Below are 21609 nucleotides of genomic sequence, written 5' to 3'. Positions count from 1 at the left end.
ACTGTTCTTCACTCCTGGACAGTCCTTTGCTGCCCAACTCTTACCTGTAGTAAACTAACTAAAAGAAAGGTCAGACGTTTAAAGAATGGGGTTTTATACATGCATTTGCCAATTGCAATGATGATTACCACTGTTGATATTTTTTACATTTAAAACCAAAGTAACCTTGTGTTTATAAGCTAATAGAAAACTAATGGCAAACTATTAGAAAGAACTACAATTGTAACTGCTACCTTCAATTCTCCCTCACAATATCGTTAAGTACTGGCCCAACTATACTTTTCTCTCATTCTTCCCATCCCATCAAATTACGGCCTTCCCAAGCTTGCTCCAGTTTGATCACAAAGTTGCTGCTTCACGCAGGACATGTACAAATTAGAAATGGAAGATACCAAAGCATTTCAGGAGAGCTCGCTCTTGTGAGTATCCTTCCAGCATGAGGCAGAGATAACACACGCTCTCTGCTGACCACCATCTAACCATGATGCCCCACTGAAATACATACTCATGGCCTATTAACAGTTCAGCATGCTCCACTGTACTTAATAAACTGAGCACTCAAACTGTCTTTTTAAAATTACAAAGGACATAATTAAGCTCCAGAAATAAGCAGACAACAGCAATTTTAATATAAACATCCTACTTATGTAGAGAACTCTTATTTCAACTTGGCATTAATGACCAAACTCTTACTTCTGGATTCTAGCAAATCTCTAGAAGGCCTCCTTGAGTCAGGATTTCCTTGAGCCAGATTAAAATGTAAGGGGGCAAACTAATACCTATTTCAGACATTTTGACACCTAACATCCCTTTTAATCAGCAGAAAAAATGGTCAGATCAGCCCACTGGTGATACCCGACCTAACAAACCAGTAACAGCCTGAGAGTGGATGAAGACATTTGGCCTTCCCAGCAGCAGGCCATGGCAAAACAGATCGCACACATATATTTAAACAGGCCACTGACCAAATATAGCCAGCCCCCAACAATAACCACGTCCTGCTATCACACGCACACCAATTCTCATCTTGCAAACACTGACGTTCGTCGGGAGTCCAGTTCCTGGACAACCCGTAGAAGTTAAGATCATCAGTGGGTCTTTGTACAACTGGGGCCCTAACGACGGCAGGGGTTTAACAAGTCAAATAACGGCCTGAAACCAGCGCAAGCACATCCAGGGAGCCCACCGGCTCAAACCCCGAGGGTTCCCCAGTACCCTGACGTTATTTCAGCCACCGAATTCCCTACTGCGGCGAGAAAAACAACACTTTCGGGACAAGCCGGGGCTCAGTACCCACCAGAGCCATCCCGAACTTCGTTCGTAACACCGCGCCTTCTACAGCGAGCCGTCCCCACCGACATTACCCCCGCCCCGGCCCGGGGTGGATCGCGGGAGGGGGGCTCGGGAAGCAACCCCCGGAGCCACGGGGAAGGGAGCGCGGCCGGGGACAGAGCATCACCCGCGCCCCAGCGACAACAAAGCTCCGGCCGGCCCGTGCGGGGGGAGCCCCCGGCGCTGATAGGGGCCACAAAGTGACAGGCGGGCGCCCGGCGCCCCCTCCCCGCTGTCCGCGGCCCAGCGCGGCCGAGCGCCCGCCCCCCCCCCAGCTCCCTCCCTGAGGTAAACAAGCGGGCGGCCCAGCCACCGCCGCTCCCCCCTCGCCGCCGCCGCCCCGCACTCACCTCAACGGCCCCCCGGCGCCCGGCCGGCCCCGGAGCGGCGCAGGCGGAGACGCACACAAAGGGTAATAAAGGGGGAGGAGGGGAGCGCGGGGGGTGGGGGCTGCCCAACTGCCTGCCGCTCCCCCGCCGAGGTGCCTCCCGCCGGGGCCGCCTCTCGGCTTCGCTGTCCCTCCGCCGACAGCCGCCGGGAAGGGGGGGGTGGAGATAGGAGAGAGAAGAAACTCCCCGGTCTCCTCCGGCGGGGCTGGGGTTGGGGGGGAAGAAACTCGGGGCGCTTGGCACTGGCCCCCCGCCCCCGCGCCGATGCCGAGCGGAATTAGCGCCCTGTCCCTTTAACGGTATAAATAACGGGCCCCCCCGCCCCCCCCGCGCTCCTCATCATCAGCTGCTGCTCTGGCTGCTGGGGCTCCGGCGCTGCCGGGGAGGAAGAGGGGAGGCAGCCACTGCGCATGCGCCCCGGGGGAGCTCGGGAGGATGCGGGGGGGAGGAGGAGGGAGGGACGTGCCTTCCCACAGGGCCGCGCGCGTCGCGCGTACCCGGAAGGAGACTCGTCTGCGGGGCGGAAGGAAGTGGCTGGGCATGGACGGGGCGGAAGTGAGGGGGCGGGTGGGCTGGGTGGAGGGCAGCCTGCGGTCACGTGAGGGGGGCGGGCAAGTGACGCGCTGACTGCTGGGGGCGCGGTGGAGAGGCGGGTAAGCGTGCGGCGTGAGGGTGGTGGGTAACGCGGCCGCTGTCTCAGGTGAGGCATGGCATGCTACGCTACGCTGCTCGCTGCCTCACCGGGCGGCTCCGGGGTGGAGAGTGCAGGGCAGAGGAGGAGGCGCCCCTTTCTGTCCCCGAGCTGTGGCAGTGCCGCCGGTCCTGGGGGGTTTGGCTTCCGAGGGGCGGCAACTGCTGGCCCTCTGCCGTAGGCCAACGTTGCTGGGCCGCCCCACCAGGAACTCCGTGTTGGCCGCGGAGGCGGGAACGCGCGTCTCCCGGGGGTGGGTGATAGGCGGGAGCGGAGCCTCCCGCTGGGAATGCGCGAGGAGCTCGGCCCGGGCGAGGGGAGGTTTCGGTGGGATGCGGCGGCTTGGTATCGGGGTAAAAGCCGGAGTACGCTTCTCGACCGGTAGCCTTGCTGCAGTTGCAGTCTGATTCTTCTGACGGTTTCAGTTCAGTCTCTGCTTTGTGTTTTCGTGCCCTGCGCTCCTTCGTGTCTGATTCCGCAGTGACGACTTCGTTTATGTGGGGTTTTTAGCAGCTGGTCTCGTCCTTTGGGGGCATAGATGCTGTGCTAGGGGCGGAACGGTGCTGGCTTTACAACAGAAGGAGCAAAACTGAGAAGCGGCTGTGCTAAAATAAGCATAAATTGTCGTGGAGAAAGTCTTGGAAGCTTTCTGTTATCACGGAGAAGGAGGATTGGCTTTTGCTTGTCTTGTTTAGGGAGACTGGTTATTATAAGTTGCACCAGTTTAAGCATGGGGTAGCCGATTGGTAATGTCAAAACTTAAATGTTGTAACCTAACACGTTACCATGTGCCTGTGGCTTGTTCCAGCTTCAGAAGCATACCGTTTTGAACTACCTGAAACACATTTAAAACACATGAATTACGTTTGGTGTTTGGTCGGATGATGTACAAATGTCACTTGTTAGTACAGCTTACTCGGAGAGTATTCGATGTGGTGGTTCACAGTGATGTGCCTAAAGCGTAAATGCTGAAAATGTCGCTCCCGGTGCTGTGACAGATCAGTTTGCGTGTTCCACCTTAGTGAACCTTGGCATGCCTGCTGAGAATAACCGCCATTAGGAACTTGATGGCAGACCTTGAGTTATGGCCTTATCAGTTGCCTTAGGCACTGTTTGTGTTGCATTGAAAAGCATCCTAAAGTAGATACTTTCAGAAGTTGTATGAAAACATGGATTTAGTCTAAGCAGAAGTGAATTAAAAAACCTTTAAAGGTTTTGGGTCTTTTTCGCTGGTAAGGTGAATTTACCACATCCTTATCAGTTAAGAAAAGATGCTTATTGCAGTGCAAGTTCTTTGAAACTAGGAACTAACTAGTTTTTGTTGGTTATGCTAAATTTAGTTTACTAACATTGAAATACAACTTCTGATTAACATTATTTGTGAATACATATTCTTTAGTATAACCGTTACGTTCTTATTTAAAGATCAAGCCTTCTGCAATGAGTAAGCGTAAAGCGAAGGAGAGTGGTGGAGCAAATGGAGAATGTATTTCACAGGTTAGTAACATCCTTATTGGCTGACTTTGTTTTGTAAAGTCTGAAACTTTTCCATCCTTTGCCATCCATGTCATCCTGTAATTTTTTACTAGAACAGTTAAAGAGACATATACAGATGCACAATGTAATTTCTAGGGCTCTAAATGTTTTGGGTTTTTTTTGTATTTACATTCTGTATTTCAGCTTCTCACCTGATGTTTGCTTCAAGTGCTACATAAATGATCTACCTTTTGGAGTCTTAATAAAAACAATAAAGGATGGTCTTGAGCTTTTGCTATGATTGTAGCAGCAGATTTGCATAAATCTATTTTTACCTAATCAGATTCTGTATCTCCCGGTCTGCAGGGTGAATCAGGATCTAGGTGGCTTGTTTTTAACAGCTTATGTGAGGCAGGACAGCAGCTGCCAAATTAGTTTTCAGCTCGTTTGTTGGGGTTTTTTTAACCTTTATTCTTCTGTTTCTTCAAAGTGGCTGCTTAAAAGCCGTGATGAATTTTGTAGTGAATTACTTCTGGTTTAGTGGTTTCTTATATTTTAATCTTTTTGTAGTTTATTTATAAAATCCCTTTACAGGTGGAAAACTTTTTCACTTGTGAATGGACAATGCTGACTGCTTGTATTATTCACTAAACAGAATAAATTTGGAAAGTAAATCAGTAAAGCTTTAGTAGAAGAAGAAGTAACTGAAAAATCAGGCAAATACAGCTCGTACTAAAAATTAATTTCATAAAGTGGAATTATTAGCAAAATGGATTTCCATCTTCTGTCCATTATTTAGACTTGCTGAGAAGTACTTTACGGAGATGCATCAACATGTATTTATTTTTAAACCAAAACTGCTGAAAGCTGATGGTAATAGTTCCCTTGTAAATTATAAATTAGCCAAGTGTTAGAAGGTATCTGAACTGAATCTTCAAAGTAACTGTAAATTTGATACTAATATTTTACTCTGATAGGCTTCAGTGGTGTTGTGAGTGATGCAAAAAACATATTCACTGAGGATTTTGGGGAATAATGAAGTGGGTTATGTCATCTTTCAGTCAGCTGGTAAATGTTTGTTTCCCTGTATTGCACAGGAAGTTAGAGCTACAAATTAGATGAACTACTGGCATCATTCTGGTGGCAAGTGTAACATCCTTTTGGGTGGTGAAGGAAAGGAACTGTAGCAGAAGAGACCAAAGTTACACATTGCTATCATGTAGCTGAATTTTCCCTTCTGTGCTATAGGAGTCTGCAAAATATTGCTGCCTGCTACAGTGTTATTGTTACTTTCACGATTCCTGAATCACTGATGACAATTAAAATTTCCGTGTTCTTCCTATGGGTTTATTGCTGTAATTACATTATTGGTACATCCTGGTATTTGAAGCTCCAAGCAGTCTCTCTTGTGTTGTATCCATAGGCACAGAAAATCCTACGTGAAAGATTCTGTCACCATTGTGCTGCTGGAAAACTCTTTCGGATTGAACATCAGTACAGGTGAGTGAACAGACTAAGTAATTTTGACTTTAACAACAGTAGAAAAATAATGAGATGAAGTTAGAATTTTCTGCTGCCTCTGTTTTTCTAAATTATACAGGCTTAAATGGCTTACAGCGCAGTGCTTCTAAAAATTGTTTGCCTCAGATTTTAAGTTAATACAACTGTTGTTCTGATTTTTGTATTTCTTGTCCTTGTTTCAAATCTGTAATTCCTGAAATGTTGTTTTTGAGCCTGAAAAATACTTGTAGTGCATATTCTAAGGCTATATTTAATGACCTGAACAAGCCAAAATTTTAATTCTCACGTTGTGAATTTTTATTTTTACTTTAGATTCCTCCCGTTTATTGGTAAGCTGTGTTAAAAGTTAATCTTAAACATTGGATGCCAACATCATGTTTCTTGAAGTAGAGATCCATGTTCAAAACCTCTTGGGGTCATCCAGATGTGGAGGTTAAAGCTAGGAAGAAGGGACCTATTGTGACATTAATGCTATCTTAATAAAAGCACTTTTACAGGTGCAGGTCAAATTTTGAAAAAATGTATTTCTAAAGAACTTGACTTACATAAATTTTTCCAAGAGTAACTTTATGCAAGTTGAATCACCTGATGTGAGCATTAGTTTCCTTTCTGTTAGAAAAAGGAAAATAACATTTCTGCTGTTAGTGTATTAAGTGTGGTGTCATATGTAGGCAGAGCTCACATAGGCATGTTGTGAGAAAATGTATTTCTATGATGTTAGCATTCTACACAGTGAGCCTCCCCTCCTCATACTGGGATTCTGAACAACAGTTTAGAGACTGTCCTCTGTTTAATACACCACCGTTGGTGAATTGAACTGGAGAAAAACCGTAATGAACTTCCCAACTCTTACTTTCTTTCTCAAGATGTATCTGGGCTCTTTGCTATAGGTAGCTCCCAAACAGTGAGCAAACCCACACGCATTTGCTACAACTTTTACAGGATGGCTTTATCACTCCTTTAGAAGCGATTGGATAATGTCAATATTGTAAGTTAAAAAACCAACCAAACAAAAACAATACCACCACACTAAAAAACCCCAGAAAAAGCCCCAGCATTTGTAAGCGTTTGGCAATTGGAAGTGTCAGTAGTTTTTATAAGTACTTTAGATGTGGTACAGTGCAATAAGTCTATCTGAAGAGAACTTAGAGTTGGTTTTTGTTCTTTTAGATGGGAATAGAACATGAATTTGAAGCTCAGTATTGCTGTTACCATTCACAAGCTTTGAATACCTAAATTTAGCATATAATTAGTTTTGTGAAGATTGTCAAAATGAATATATTCCACTAGAATATTAATTTTTGCTGGCGTCAAGGCTTTCCTTCAGTCTGTCTGCTAGTCTTTGGGATTTTTTTTGTGAACTGTAGTGGTATCACAGAAAGCAGTCTTCCATTTTTATTTTTTTTTTTGAGGAAGAAATAGTTATTGAAGTCTGTCCTTTCATGGGGGAGAATGACTGAACTTTAGTGATACTCCCGACTTCTGCATGGTTAAATATTTTAAACCGTTTTAAGAGATCTGGTCGCTCAGCCTTTTGTACTTTATCGTGTTCCGTTTTGCATGCCCTGAGTGTTAGCTCTGAGAGCAAGTTGAAAAGTGTCAAGTTTTCTCATGTTCTAAGGAGTCTTTGAATTTTCCATAGTTTAAGTGAATGTTGTTTGCTTTGAAGTTTTTAATCTATTGCTGTTGTCAACACAGACATCTGCTGGATCTGCTGAAACGGACTACAGTTCATGGAGAAAGTAATTCTGCCCTCATTATTGGACCCCGAGGATCAGGAAAGACTGCGGTATAAGCATGTATTAAAAGTTTACATTAGGTCAAATTAAGCGTGAGTTAGATGGCCTCAATGAAGTCTTGGGGGGTTTTGGAGCTAGATTTTCATCTCTACCTGTTTGTAAAGAGAGAATTGCTAGTTTTTTACATGCAATTTCAGAACAATCTAGGACTTCTTGTGAGCTAATTCTATTGAATAACAAATGGAGAAATTTGCTTCTGAACAATATTCTGAAATTTTTCAAATGCTGAATTTCTACTGATTCTGTAAAATAGAACAGCTTCATGTGCTGCTGACAAAAACATGTACTGGTCCATCCTCACAGTGGCTTGCAGAAGTATGCCTGGTTTTGGAATTCTTTGTGTCTTCACCAGGTTTTGTGACACACCACAGGTACCCAAAACATGTAAAATGGAAATAATTTTATCAGAACAAGTTGATTTTGTCTTTCTGTGATCTGACAACATCATGGATTCTGCCTCCTTTCAGCATTTCTCCTATTGCAATCTCTGTGGTTCTTGCCACAAAGGAGTTGCTCGTCTTTGCAGTTAAAACCACATTTTGTGTACTCTTTACAAGTTAAACTGCTATTGCTATTGGGCCTGTGCTGTAAAAATGACTGAAAAGGCATCCAAAAACTGCAAAAGGAGTAGATTGAGGGATGGATACTATAGATGGGGATACAAACTATATGTAGAGGGATGCAGACTGTAGATGTTTGTATCTAGAGAATGGTATCTTAATCCTGGTTTAAACACGTTGAAGAACATTGTTACCTTAATTGCTTGGAGGTAGAAGAATGTATAGCAGTTCTAGTTTACAAGTGTATGGTTTGTATTTTAAAGAAACTTTTTAGTTGAGCCATGTGACGGGTTGACATCTAAGGGTTATACACTTAATATTGTGCAAACAGTAAAGTCTTCTGTGAGCACATAATTTAATTCATAGGTTGGCTATTACTGCAAAAAGTATTGAAGATTGAAAAATTACAAAAACTACTTCAGAGATCTCCCCAGGTGCTAAAGCAAGTGGCCTTCAATCTTTTAAATATAGTTGAATAGTAATAAATTAATAGGTGGTAAACATATCCATGACAGAGCTGACCCCAGTCATTCTGCCAATTTATTGATAGCTTTTTTGTTTTACATTTCAAAAGGATTCAGTATTGTTACCTTCTGTTACACATGGCACTTCAGAAGGATAATTGCCAAAATACTATGGTGTGGTGGTGCGGAAAGAGTTGATAAACTGATAGCAAATAAGGATTCCTCCACCTATGTACCTCCTGCTCCTCTTGAACTCGGGTTTAGTTTTTCTTTATTAGACTTACAGATTTGTAAGTAAGCAACACATGCTTTTACGGTGCAGAAAATAGTTTTTAGATTGTTATTATTTACAGTGTAGACATTCAAGGTTTTATTGATATTGTTGCCTAAGGGGCTAACCTGAATGAATGGCATCTTCTTATTGGGCATAAACTTGAGAAACCAAGTGCATATGCTTTTTTTGTTCAGTGCTTCCATATACTAAGTATTGGCATCTGTAGTAGGAGTCTAACTATATCTGCTTTTAAATACCGTATCAGTAGAAAAGGATGAGCTCTATACTGCAAGCAAATTGCAGTACATGACAAAGATTTTTAAAAACTTGCAACAGAATGATCCATCTAGCACCACATGCCCCCCAATCACTAGAACTATTACTTAAAATAATACTTTAATTTTAATAATTTTTATTATTTAAACTATTTTTGTTACTTAAAGTGTCCCGTGTCCCCCCCCCCAAACCTTTTACATAAGTCTGGTGAAGATCAAAATTTGTGATCTTTCCTGCCAGAATATAAGTAAACAAATCACACATGCAAAATGAATTATTTTCTTATATCAAGTGAAAATGTTAGTTTTCAAAAAAGACTGCTAGAGACAAGCAAGTTGTATGTGTATATATAACTGTATATGCATGTATACATACATGCACATGGGAGCTGTAAATTCTTAGCTGAGGAAGCAAAAGCAAAGCGTACCAAGTGCATAAGAAGTTAACATTTCATCTCCATGTATGTATTTTAATACAAGTTTCTAAAAAGTTTTGCCAAGAACAAGTTCTGGATAGACTGTAAATTTGGGACCCCTAAGTTTTATAAGCAACAGTTGATGTAATTATGTGCTGTTTCATGCTTCCTTAAAGAGGAAAGACGAAAGCATAGTGTCTTTAAAGATTTAAACAAAGATTTTTGTTCTGCAGCATCTAATGGAGCAGTGAAACTGAATACTAACTCGAGACAAATTCTCTCACATCTCAAACTCATAAAGATTCTTTGGATTAAGGCAAAAGCCCTAGATATTAGTCCCCAGAATGAGTGACTAAAATACTGTAGTAATTTTTACATTTCTTTCTCTACTAATTCAGCAGAATGAACAAACGTAATTGCTACAGTCATGACAGTGAATGTGAAGTTTTCATTTTAGTATTTTAGTCTTGAAAGTACTCAAAAACATTGTTACTTAATGAAACTGCGCTTACTGTTTCCTATCTGCTAATAATCAGTTTGTACACTTATTGCTATGACATAAATCTCCTTCTAAAGAAATAATTTATTTTGTCTTGTTTATTTTTTATTTCCCTAGTTATTAAATCGTGTTTTAAAAGAGCTTAAGGAAATGAAACAAGTTAGAGGGAACCTTTTGGAAGTTCGTCTGAATGGTCAGTAATACAACATTATTCAAAAGTCACGTTGCATTCGGTTGCTTCTGTTGTATGTATTAAACAAAAATTTTGGTTTCAGCAATTGTAATCTCTCCTCAGTTATGGACGTGTTTCTCTGTGAGGTCCAAAATGCCTTATTTTGTATCTCTCTATATGAAGAGAACTTCTGTGCTTTTAATGACTTACCAAAATGCTAAAAATCCGTTCAGTTGTGACCCAGTTATTTTAAGTAACTTCTTACATGTAGAAAATTACTCTTTAGTCTTAATTTATAAAAAGACATAGCTCTGTAAGGCTGGAAATCGAGAGAAATGTCTGGATAAGGTTCCAGTGGCAGTAGACGTGGTCTCTTGGAGTGAAGAACTGCCAGTTTTTTCATGAAAAAATGTATTCTTTCAGGGCTTCTGCAGACTAATGATAGAGTGGCCCTGAAGGAAATCACCAGACAGTTGAACCTGGAAAATGTAGTTGGGGATAAAGTTTTTGTAAGTATCAACTTTATTATACTCTTAGCTTGTATCTCTCAAAAATCTTTGCCTAGAAAACTGGCTTTATAGTCTGCAGCTGTTTAGACTGAATGGGCTTTGACTCATTTACGTAAGTACTGAAGTCAGTAATAAAGAGAATAGCGGAAGTGCTTCAGATTATATTTAATGAGTATTTTTGAGAGGCCATCTTCTGATGTGACAGAAGGTCCTTTTGAGCTCTTTGATAGGGCCTGTGAGATTGACAGAGTTTACGTATTTGAGAGCCATGTATAATACCAATCCAGGTGGCTAAAGCAGAATTAGGAGGGGAGTGAAAGGTGAAATTGCAATAGATTAGGTTTATTTCCATCAGTTGTGTTTGGAAAGCTAAAAAGAGATGTTACTGCTTCAGTTAAGAAAAAACAGAGAACTAGGTTGGAAGCAGTGCAGAATACAAGATTGTAGTTATTAGGCTTTATTATCTTTTGGAAATGCTTGTTTCTTGGGCTGTGCTTTGGTTTCTTATCCCAAATGATTTTAGATACAGAGAATGGAGAACCTTTTCTAATCATAAGCTAAAATTTTCCCAAATACAGCAGCAGTAATAAAAGGAAACAGCAGGTATTTGATTTCAGCATAGTCATTTGAATGGGTTGTCCTTTCAACAGAGAACTAGAACAACCTTTCAAAGTCCACAGTTCCACCTCCAAAAATGCTGGATGCAAAACTGGACTTTGTGCGTAATTCTCCTGTAATTTTCTCCATTGCATTACTGTGGAGTACTACTTTAAACTCTTAACTTTCGGTTGCACATGGGCAGAGAAACATACTGATTTGTGGGAATGTCTGTCCCTTCTTCAACTTCCTATCTTAGCTTATGAAATTTACAATTGGACAGTTAATTGGCTTTTCTATCTTCTTTGATCAGGCTTGTGGTCTTCAGTTGTAGTTACTTACCATCTCATACCCTGTGTAGTTCAGAGAGTGTAAATGTGTGTAACTGAAGCAGGGTGGTCATAGCAATCCATTGTTGTCTGTCATGAATGTTTGATGCATTGATCTGTCTAACAAGGTTGCAGATTAAAAAGCTGCATACTGATGTTTCTCAGTGGAACACTTTGTCAGGTTTTGCATGCATGTAGAGGGAAAATGCATGTGCATTAGCTATTTAAGGAAAAATAATGGTATTTCCAAAGTTAGCTATTGTAGGCATTCTTCTGCTTGCTAATTTTGGCCTGTCTGAGGCGATTAGTTTGGGGTTTTCAGAGTGGAAAGAAGTGGATCAGTGTAGGGTTAACTCCCCGTTTCCTTGTCCTGTAGAGGTGATGATTATACAACATGAAGTAACATTGTAAGTTTTTGAGAGCAGGGGTTTAGAAGGAGATGGCCTTTGTTAGGTGCCTGAACTGGACATTGCTACACAGTTCTGAGAATGATATTGAAAATCTCTTGTGGAACATTTTTCTTCTCCGTATAGGGCAGTTTTGCTGAAAATCTTGCGTTCCTTCTTGAAGCTTTAAGGAAAGGTAGGTACTAGTAGCCCCTGTTCTGAAACAGTGTGTATGCGTGTTTGTCATTTGAATGAAAAGTTAGTGTATATGTGTGCGTTCATCTACGTGTAAAAGTGTTACGAAGAATCCTAGCCCAAGAACGTGTTATGGTTACAAAATAACCTGAAACATACATAACCCCAAGCAAACATATACTTAACATAACTGAGGCTGTAAAGGCTTGCATGTGATGATCACAGATTCTTTTATCCAGATTGAAGCTATTGAAAATCATGCTTTTAGAAAAGAACATAGAAGTCTGCCTTCCCTTGCAACCAGAAACTGTGCTTGGCAGAATAACACAAAACCTTATCAATTTTTCCATGTATTTTTGTTTCTACTGTTGTAGCAGTACTTAAATGAAAGGAGTGCTTAATGACAAGCTAAAAGAAAATAATGTAAGTTGTTAAACTGGGAGCTTGTGAGAGCTGCAGAGATGGAAGCCCAGTGATGAAGTTACCAGACTAACTTTTCAAATTGCTGTCTCAGGAGATCGAACTAGCAGTTGTCCAGTCTTGTTTATACTGGATGAATTTGACTTGTTTGTTCATCACAAGAATCAGACGCTGCTCTATAACCTCTTTGATATATCACAGTCAGCCCAGACTCCAGTAACAGTTATTGGACTTACGTGTAGGCAGGTAAGAAACAGCACTTTATCATTCAGTGTTTTCAGCTGCTTTAGTTGGGATGTTTTCTGCTCTCCTGGAGCCTTGCTTAGTTTACTAAGAGACTTATTATGCATTTTTCTGACTTTAGAGTTGGGAATGGTAGTAAGGGTGATTTAAAAAAAAAAAAACAAAACAAAACAATAATTTGTGCTGGGAGCAAACTTGAATAACCAAAATACTGCAAAGCCTTCCTTTGCACTGCTAGGCAAGCAGGTTTACACGTCTAAAGAGACACAAGGCTGTGGTCCTGTATTACCACAGGAGAGCTGTATTTTTATCCATGTGGCTGTTTCATATTAGCAGGGAATGTTGTTCCCTCTTTGGAGAGGCTCCTGGGCATTGCAGTTTCTTGGTCAGCAGTTGGTAAGAACAGAATGGTATTAATCTACAGTGTTTAAAACATTGTTCTGGGGACAAGGAATTTTTTTAAGCAAACACTTCAGTAGGGCACTATTGCTATAAGATGACCATGTTCAAAATGGGTTTAGGATCCATGTTAAACTTGCTATGATATTTACAGTAACATTGTAGGGAACTGTGGACAGATTTTGCATATACTGTGAAATGATGACATTTTTGACACTATGGAAGTTGATGCTTTATAAAAATTATACTGTTTTTCTCAGTAAACTGGATTGGTGATAAAGATAGCTGGGTTATGACAAGAAGAATGATTAAAATCTTCCATTGCAGCCTAAATCTCGGGTTAGTTGGGCTTTGGTGATGTTTAGCTGGGCACATTGCTGAAAGTTAATAGAGTAGTTAATAATTGATTTAGTAAATTCTTATCTTTTGTGATGGGGCTTTGAGCAACCTGGTCTATTAGGTGTCCTTGCCTGTGGCAGAGGGCTTGGAACTGTATGAGCTTTAAGGTCCCTTCCAACCCAAATGCTTCTGTGATTCTGTGACTACTGTCCTGAGCCTGGTATCCTCATCACGCACTGTTTAGAAACCCCTATTGCTCTGCTTTGGAATGTAGTCAGGGTGGAGTCTTCAGAGGCCATACCATGGTTGTGGTGATAGCTGTTGCTTCTGGTCTCTGTTGCATGTGATTTCTAAATCCAAAGTTGTCTTTGTATTTTGAATTGTTGGCTCCTTATTTACACTTACTGCTCCCTTTTGGTAAGGAGCTTCAGTATTCTTAAAGCCTTTTTTTTTTTTTTTTTTTTTTAGTGGAAATAAAACTACCGAAACCAATGCACATTAAACCCTTAAAAACCCTAAAAGGACCACCCAAAATTCCTAGTAACTAGGAGTGCAATCCTTCTGTGCCGATATCGGGTAGGGTAGTAGTACTGGGTTTCTCAGGATGAACCCCACAGCTTGTTTCTGATGCCACCTATTGCCATACATTCTGAGAAAAGTAAGCTGTTTTCTCTTAACACTGACAACCTGATGGCAGACCTGCTTAGTTCTGTGTGACAATACTGGAAGATAAATACTGGCTCTTAAGTGTTTTGGGGTACTTTTAAGCTGGGTTCTTTTGGTCTGATAAAAGGCATGTGAACTGACAGCTGCCAACCCCCATGTCTACTAACTAGACAACTGATCTAGAGCCACAGTGGCTAAAACATCTCGAATGCAGACTTAAGTAACTGAAATATTTACATAATCAATGGAGAAATTTTGCTGGGTATCCTAGCAACTAATTAGCCTGTGTGATGTAGTGCAGCACGTGATTCGGGTGAGTGGCCAATCGTTGGGCATTTTGGGGTACATGGATTATAATAATTAGCGAAGGTCTTGCTAGAACATTTCAAGCCTGAGAATTCAATAATTCCTTTATTTTAAACAGGATTTACTTTGGTGTTTTGTAGTTTTCATTCTAGCAAAGAATGCATTAAATGCAGCTTCTCTTTTTAATTATTGTTTGTACTTTTTTTTTTACCAAGGATATTCTGGAGCTCTTGGAGAAGAGAGTAAAGTCAAGGTTCTCTCACCGACAGATATATTTGACGAATTCTTTTGATTTTAAACAATACATTAAGATATTCAAGGAACAGCTTGCTCTTCCTGCTGAATTTCCTGATAAGTCTTTTGCACAAAAATGGAATACTAATGTTCAGGTATTTAAAGCTTTTTACACTTGGTTTTAGTAAAACTTCTAAAGTAAAGCCGGTTAATAAGTGCAAAGCCTTTACCTCAGATTAGTATTGCCTTTCACTATTTGAGTTTGATACAGAGTAGTAAATTGTGATAGGGAATCTTTGCTTGTTTAAGTCCAGAGGTAAAATTAAAAGACCAGAAAGTTAAGGTTAGACACAAAGAACTGCATTGTCACATGTAATCTGATCTCTTCCTGAAAGTCAGCTGACTGTATTTTTTCAGGTGAGTAGGAAATATTTGCTGAGACAATTAAATTACCTCTTTTTTTGCCTTTTTTAAATTTTATTTATTTATTAGCATCTCTCAGAGGATAAAACTGTGCAGGACGTGCTGCAGAACCTTTTTCACCACAGTAAAGACCTGCGCTCACTTCACTTGCTCTTGGTATGTATTTTGATGTGTATATAGTATCTTCCTGCTTTTCAGTAACTGGCAAACAGCACTTGTGTCTTTCAAGCCAGCCTTCTGGCATTGAAAATAACCTTTTCCAGGCCTTTCCACGTATAAAGCAAAACTGTGGGTGAAATACTTTCAAATTGTTTTTTCCTTTCAGAGATTCTTTTTGGTTGCTGGTGAATCCTGAGAACTGCTTGTACTGAAACCTGCTTTTGCTACATGGAAGTCTGTTGTTGAACCTAAATATTCCTCCTTTCCCTAAATCTGTCCCTGTACTGAACCTGCTGCTGTTCATCAATGTCTGTTATCTTCAAAGACCAATAAATGTTGGCGCCATTTTTTTTACTACTGTGGCTTAACTGTGTACTTGCAACACCTTCTACTCTCTGCTTTGTCATCCTGCTGGCACTGTTAGGGTGTGTCAGTGGTACCTGCCTGTTCCTTGAGCTGCTCTAGCATAATTCTGTGTAGGTATCCGCACTTTCAACATAAAAGCACACAAGTGCTTTTATGGAACTGCTTTTAGTTGAATAACTGTAACTTAAAGCCAAAACATTTGTTGTTGTCATCCCTTTTTTCACTCCTCCTTCTTCCTAAGCCATAGCCCCTGCTGCGATACAAGGTTACTTGGCTTTATGGACTGGTTGCTCCTGGGTACCGCTTCAGTGAGAGTGTTCCCATATGCCTAAAGTCTTGCTATTCACACAGGGGAAATGCTTTTGTTTTCTTTTATCACTTCCAATTTCTTCTTGTGCAGAGTATCAGATAAAATCACTTTGTGAACTGTTTGATTAGGCACTGCTTTGTTTTCCAGAGCTGGTTTGATACATGGAGCAATTTAGGTAGCCTAGATGCTGTCCTGAATTTGTCCGTTACTATGATGCTAGTCTGGGAAATGTGATCTTAATCTTTTAAATCTTGAGATGCTGGAAGCTTGAGGCTACTAATCCCTACAAAATACTGAGACAGAAGTTAATGCTTGTCTTCCAAGTGATCACATTATCTGGCACCAAGGGCCTGAGGAAGCTTTCAGAACTGCACTTGGTAGCTTCAACCTTTCCCAGTTATGTTAGGGGTGGAAGGAAAGCCTCCTGCACTGTGTGGGGAAAAATTAGACTGCTGCTCCCCTGTTAGAGAGAATAATTCTGTTTTCGGTAAGTAGGAGGTAATGCTGATGGTCAACTTCCTGCTGTCAGGACAAATGAGCTGAAGCTTAACGCATGGTCAGGCTCTCTTGGATGGTTATTTCTCTCAAAAGTTGCCTTCCTTCACTTATGTTTTTTTAGTGCAATTAATATGAATTCACTAACATTGATTACCAAAGAGATATATTTTTTTTTTTTTACCCATCTTAAAATCTGTATGTTTTTGTCAGGTGTGAAAACCCCACTGAATGTACCTGCGTATCCTAAGTGGTGCAAGGATTCAGATTTTAACCTTCTGCTTGGTGGTTGGCTCTTCTTGGAGGCTTCAGTGCTGACAGCTTTACCCAGCACTGGGCTTACAGTCACTCCAAAAACTAGATCATAGACTTTCTGCTTTAGTTTCGAAACAGAGAGCATGATCCAAGCCCTCTCTTTGATAGCCTTCTCTTTACTGGAGTTTGTTACAAGATTGCAGATTATTTTGAAGTTAAGGGCACCCAGTTCTGTCTCTGTGGCTTGAGTTAATGCCAGAAAAAAGCCAATGGCTGCCTGTCTGACCAGCCTCTTCCTGAGCCCCGTGTGTAAGGAGAGAAAGAGGATGGAGAAGGACTGGTGGTAGATAGCATTGGATGTTCATGGTGAAAGACCTCAGTGAAAATAAGCTTTTCATCACACAGAGCTGCAAAAGTAGGAAATAGTCACTAAAAACATTTGTTTTTCATTTTGTCCACAAAGTATTTACAAGGCAGATAGTTGAAGTCCTGAAGAGCAAGTGAAGGTCACTGCAGTGTGCCTGCTGCTGCAGAAAGCCTTGGGGCTAATCCAGAGCTTTGGAAGGGTGGTAGTAGAAGAGGTCAGTTACCTATCTATTAACTCACACTTGTTCAAAACTCTTTTCCTGTGGCAGGTAGCTGAATGTTGTTAAGGATTCATATTGTAAGAAGGTGAGACTTTAGCAAATGCTCTGAAGGGGTCACTCCTATTCCGTAAACTGAGTGATGCCTTCAGGCACTTCCTTGGCACTTTCCGCTCCCTGTCACAAAGGTGTGTTTAAACCAGTTGTGAGTCAGCAATCACTAAAGTATGCTAATGCACTGAAATGAATATAAACAAGGTAATGAGCGTTTATGTCCTCCAGTGAGAAGGCTTTAAAGTTCTAAGCCTGGAAAACCTTCCTGGCAAAATGTAGTTGTAGCTACCAGCTATTTACAAGGCTTTCAGTATGAGCTTACTGTGTGTGGGGGTTTATTCATTAATGTTTCCAGTAGGTGACTCCAGGGGAAATGTGTTCTTCTGCATCTCACCCCCAAGCAGAAAGTATGTCTGGTAATTAGTAATTAAATGAAAAATGTCTGCTGCTTTATTTTTAGATGCTTGCTCTAAGTAACGTTACTGTGCATCACCCACTTATCACCGCATCAGATCTCCATGAAGCAAGCAAGCAGTATCGAACGGACTCAAGAGCAAATATTGTACATGGTAAAGCTCAGCTTCCCCTCTTCCCCCAAAATGTTTCTTGGGAGTATGAAACTCAAGTCCCTCCTTGAACTTCTGATGTAAGAGATACTGTCTAGGGCAGTGTGCCTGTTGGTATGAGCTGCACAGGGAATACCACTCCCACAGAATGCTCCTGGGCATTCATATGCATGTGTGAGTATAACAATGCTGAATAAATTAGAGATGGTTACAGACTAGTAAAGAGCTTGGCCAGTGCACCACTATGATGTGGGCATACAGCTGGCAGTGCCAGATGGCTAGTTTGCTGCATCACTGCTAGCCAGGAAAAGCACTGGTAGCCTGGGCAAAGGAACTAGCCTAGACCGTTGTGTCAGTCCTGCTGACATGGTGGAGGAAGGGAAGATGCTGACTCCTTCCTGCATCACCAGCAGGTTCAGGAAGGCGATTCTGCTCCTCTGCTTTGCTCTCATAAGACTACCTGGAGTACTGCATTCAGCTCTGGGGTCCTTTGAGACCTGGGCTTGTTCAGCCTGCAGAAAAGAAGGCTCCAGGGAGACCTTAGAGCAGCTTCCAGTGCCTAAAGGAGCTGACATGAAAGCTGGAGAGGCTTTTTAACAACAGCAGGTAGTGACAGGACACAGGGGAATGGCTTTAAACTGACAAAGGAGAGATTTATATTAGATATTGGGAAGAAGCTCTTCACTGTGAGGGAGAGGCCCTAGCACAGGTTGTCCAGAGAAGCTGTGGTAGCCCCATCTCTGGCAGTGTTCAAGCCCAGGCTGGCCAGGGCTTGGAGCAACCTGGGCTAGTGGAAGGTGTCCCTGCCTGTTGCAGCAGGGTTGGAACTGGATGGTCTTTAAGGTCCCTTCCAACCCAAACCAGTCGTTGATTCTTGCAGTGCTGGTAGCTGGGGGTACAGGAGGTACTTTAGCTGTTGCAGTAAACCCTCTGTGATTTGCAGCAGTCTGTGCTTGGGTAGATACAGAACTGAAGCGTGAACTTGAATTCTGTACTCTGGGAGCTCAGCTGCATGTGCTTACCTGCCATTAGCTGAGCTGCTGTACAGGCCCTTCTGGCATGTTTCTGTGAGCTGCTGCCACCTTCGCACCACCTGGGGGTTCTCCCTTTCTAAACCATGGCAGAGGAGATGTACCAAGCACTACACTAAGGTTTTCTCTGAAAAGCATTCTGGAACCTGCACAAACAGTGAGAGATATCTCCTGGTGATGTAATACTAAGTCTAAATAAAGGGGGAACTGCTTCCCTGATCAGGAGGGGTTACCTCAGCCCATGGCTTCCTCATGGCTCCCAGGTTTTACAGGATCTGATTTGGCTTGGTCCTGTGCTTCCCAAAGTCTCCTTCAGGACCATGGAGCTGATTTGCTGTGTCACTTCTTCAGCTTCAGATAACCTTTTCAGAGTCTCACTTCATGACATACTGTCCAGTACCAGTGAGATTGTCTTGGTGCTACTGAACATCTGTGTCACTACATACAATTGCAATAATGGCTTTTCTTTGTGTTTATATTACTTGCTTTTTGATGGAAACAGCCCATTTCTTTGAATACCTGGGGAAAAAAGTGTTCTTTTACCTAGCCTCTCAGATTTTGGATTATTTTTTTTTTTAACGCTAAGAAGATGTATTACACAAATAGGTGAGGCCTACAGCATATAAAAATAGTGTGAGAGCTGCTTGCATTTCTGAGATGAAGTATTTAGAGCTCTTGTCTTTCCCTCTAGGTTTGTCTGTCCTGGAAATCTGCCTAATTATAGCTATGAAACACTTGAATGATGTTTATGAAGGAGAACCCTTTAACTTCCAGATGGTTTACAATGGTGAGAGAAATGCCTGAACCTTACCAACCCTGCATCAGTTACTTCCCCTAAGTAACTCGCTGTTTTTTCCTGTTACTGCTACAGAATTCCAGAAGTTTGTACAGAGGAAGGCACACTGTATGTACAACTTTGAAAAGCCTGTTGTCATGAAGGTAAGCCTGAAATGTCTTTCTTATTTTTTTAATTGTCAAGTATTGAGATGTCTTTTATTTCTTAGGGCAGAGATGCTGAGTAGTCAAATGCAGCTCTTGATGCAAGACAGGGCCCTTCATGGGGGTAGAGCTTAGACCAAGCACCTCAGGTGGGAGCTCAAGGTGGTGTCCAGCTGGGAAATAGCTACACTTTGAATGGTTTAGTACCAGCGTGAAGCCTTTCTTAAGGGAGCCTAACTTAGGATAAGGGTTCAGTGAGACTGACTATCAGAGATAGCTTCCCAAGGAGAGCTTTGTGTATGTGCACAGGTGTCTTCAGGGAGCATGTTCACTTCCACTCTCCAAAACTTCAGTTAACTTTACCCCATCAAAAATGGGCTTTTCTTAATCCAGTAGGTCTGACTGGTGTATGGAATCAGTCTGCAGTCTGATATGGCTGGCTTGCTCATACAACTACACTCTGAGATGCAAGTTGGGAACTGTGTTTTGGTTACAAACCATCAGGTGCTGCCTTTTCTGTTGATGAATTAATCCAGTTGTGTGGTCAAAGCTCTTTCCCCTCTTCCAACTGAGCACACTTGGTTTCCAATTCAGTGTAATCCAGCTGGAAATTATGTAATGCTGTGTGTTTGGCACAGACCTCCCCTTTGGTTTCCCTGAGTAACAGCATCATTCCAGTTACCCATACACTGGATTTCAAATATGGTTTCTCTAAGAAGGAAAGCGAATTCTACATCAGCCACCATAGCTGACATGCTTTGATGTATGTGCAAAGGATATGAAGCAGACCAGAGCTGTTGTCAAACAGCTGTTTGGCTAGCACATGACAGGCTTCCAGCAGCAGTGTGCCTGGTCATCCAAAATGAACAGTGTCATCTTCCCTCTCTTATTTTTTATTTCATTTTTAGGCATTTGAACACTTACTACAGCTGGAATTAGTAAGGCCAATAGAAAGACCAAATATACGTGCTCAGCGCGAGTACCTCCTGATGAAGCTGCTATTGGACAGTACTCAGATCATGGATGCCTTGCAGGTGTACCCAAACTGCCCTGTGGATGTGAAGCAGTGGGCAGCCTCATCACTCAGCTGGCTCTGAACTTTCTGGAACTTGCAGCATCACTTTCTGCATCCAGGCTTTTTGAGTTGAGTATGAGCTGCAGCAGAGGGCATTTTCCCACAGGAGGTAACTTTTTGGAAGAAGCTTTACTGATTGATGGGGGAGAACTGCTCCAGTGTTATATTCCGATGGCTGTAACAGTGATGAAGGGGAATGCTCTGGCAGTGTAGCTCAGCTTGGTGCCAGCTTTTCCTCTGGTGCAGAGTTTCCACTTCATATAAATCTTGAGTTCCTTGGTCTGGGATTGACTGTGTCAGGTGCTGCCTTGGGGCACACCGCCCCGGATGCCTGTGGGTCTGGCTTAAACCCCAAGGCAGAGTTACTTCTCAAATGGTGTTTGAAGCTCATACTTGGTGTACTTTTTCTTCTCAAATTTGACTTGATGCAGAAAACTTAATTAACTTTTAATGACAACAAATGGTGTTTTGGGGTGAAGTACAACCTGCCTTGCCTAGGTTACTGACCTGTTTCTGCAGGGCCTGTGTCCCCCTGTGCTGGGGCATCTCTGGCACACCAGCAGATACCCCCAGAGAGCTCCTACGGGCTCTGTGGTTCATTGCTGGGGACAGAAATTTGTCTGGCAGCAGGGCCAGGGAAGGCTCTGTCTGGAAGGTACACGCTACTGCATATGTACTTCAGTGATACCTGTTAGAAGTACGCTTCCTGCCAGGTAAGATTTACCACATGTCATGAAAAGCCTTGCTGCAAGGATAGCACAAACTGTAAATAAAAACGTTGCCACAAGATGTTGTTCAGAAGTACTTACTCAGGCAGAAAAGTGGGTGTTGAGCCAACATCTACCTCCTCACAGCATGGGG

The 21609-nt window shown here is 42.0% G+C and overlaps 2 protein-coding genes across 10 annotated transcripts in view; one reads left to right on the top strand and one right to left on the bottom strand.

Moving 5' to 3' along the window:
• MBD5 (methyl-CpG binding domain protein 5) overlaps positions 1–1820 on the bottom strand; it is a 161055-nt gene extending 159235 nt beyond the window's left edge. For 2 of the 5 annotated variants that reach the window (XM_061363708.1, XM_061363714.1), the window contains exon 1: positions 1683–1817. The gene's annotated coding sequence lies outside the window, so the exon portion shown is untranslated. Of the gene's footprint in view, positions 1–1682 lie in introns of all 5 variants that reach the window. The other 3 variants (XM_061363713.1, XM_061363706.1, XM_061363711.1) reach the window with 2 other exon arrangements.
• On the top strand, positions 1705–21200 carry ORC4 (origin recognition complex subunit 4). Of its 5 annotated transcripts, none has more exons than XM_061363726.1 (14): positions 1705–1744; positions 3844–3909; positions 5312–5388; positions 7108–7198; positions 9814–9889; positions 10292–10377; positions 11837–11885; positions 12399–12550; positions 14473–14646; positions 14984–15070; positions 17598–17706; positions 19426–19521; positions 19606–19673; positions 20582–21199. In XM_061363726.1, exons 2-14 carry the CDS (start codon positions 3853–3855, stop codon positions 20768–20770), a joined length of 1311 nt encoding a protein of 436 aa, XP_061219710.1. In that variant the 5' UTR covers positions 1705–1744; positions 3844–3852; the 3' UTR covers positions 20771–21199. The 5 variants fall into 5 exon arrangements, with proteins under 5 accessions (XP_061219710.1, XP_061219709.1, XP_061219712.1 ...); XM_061363725.1 differs by lacking the exon at positions 1705–1744 and adding an exon at positions 1885–2020; XM_061363728.1 differs by lacking the exons at positions 1705–1744; positions 11837–11885; positions 12399–12550 and adding an exon at positions 1885–2020 and having other exon boundaries at positions 20582–21200.
• Positions 21201–21609: the final 409 nt, after the last annotated feature.

This window comes from Neopsephotus bourkii, unplaced genomic scaffold (genome assembly GCF_033783945.1).
Source record: "Neopsephotus bourkii isolate Nb327-2 ecotype Australia unplaced genomic scaffold, CSIRO-AGI_Nbou_v1 NB_1181, whole genome shotgun sequence".
Classification (NCBI taxonomy): Eukaryota; Metazoa; Chordata; class Aves; order Psittaciformes; family Psittacidae; genus Neopsephotus; species Neopsephotus bourkii.
This window is presented reverse-complemented; position numbering and strand designations above follow the sequence as displayed.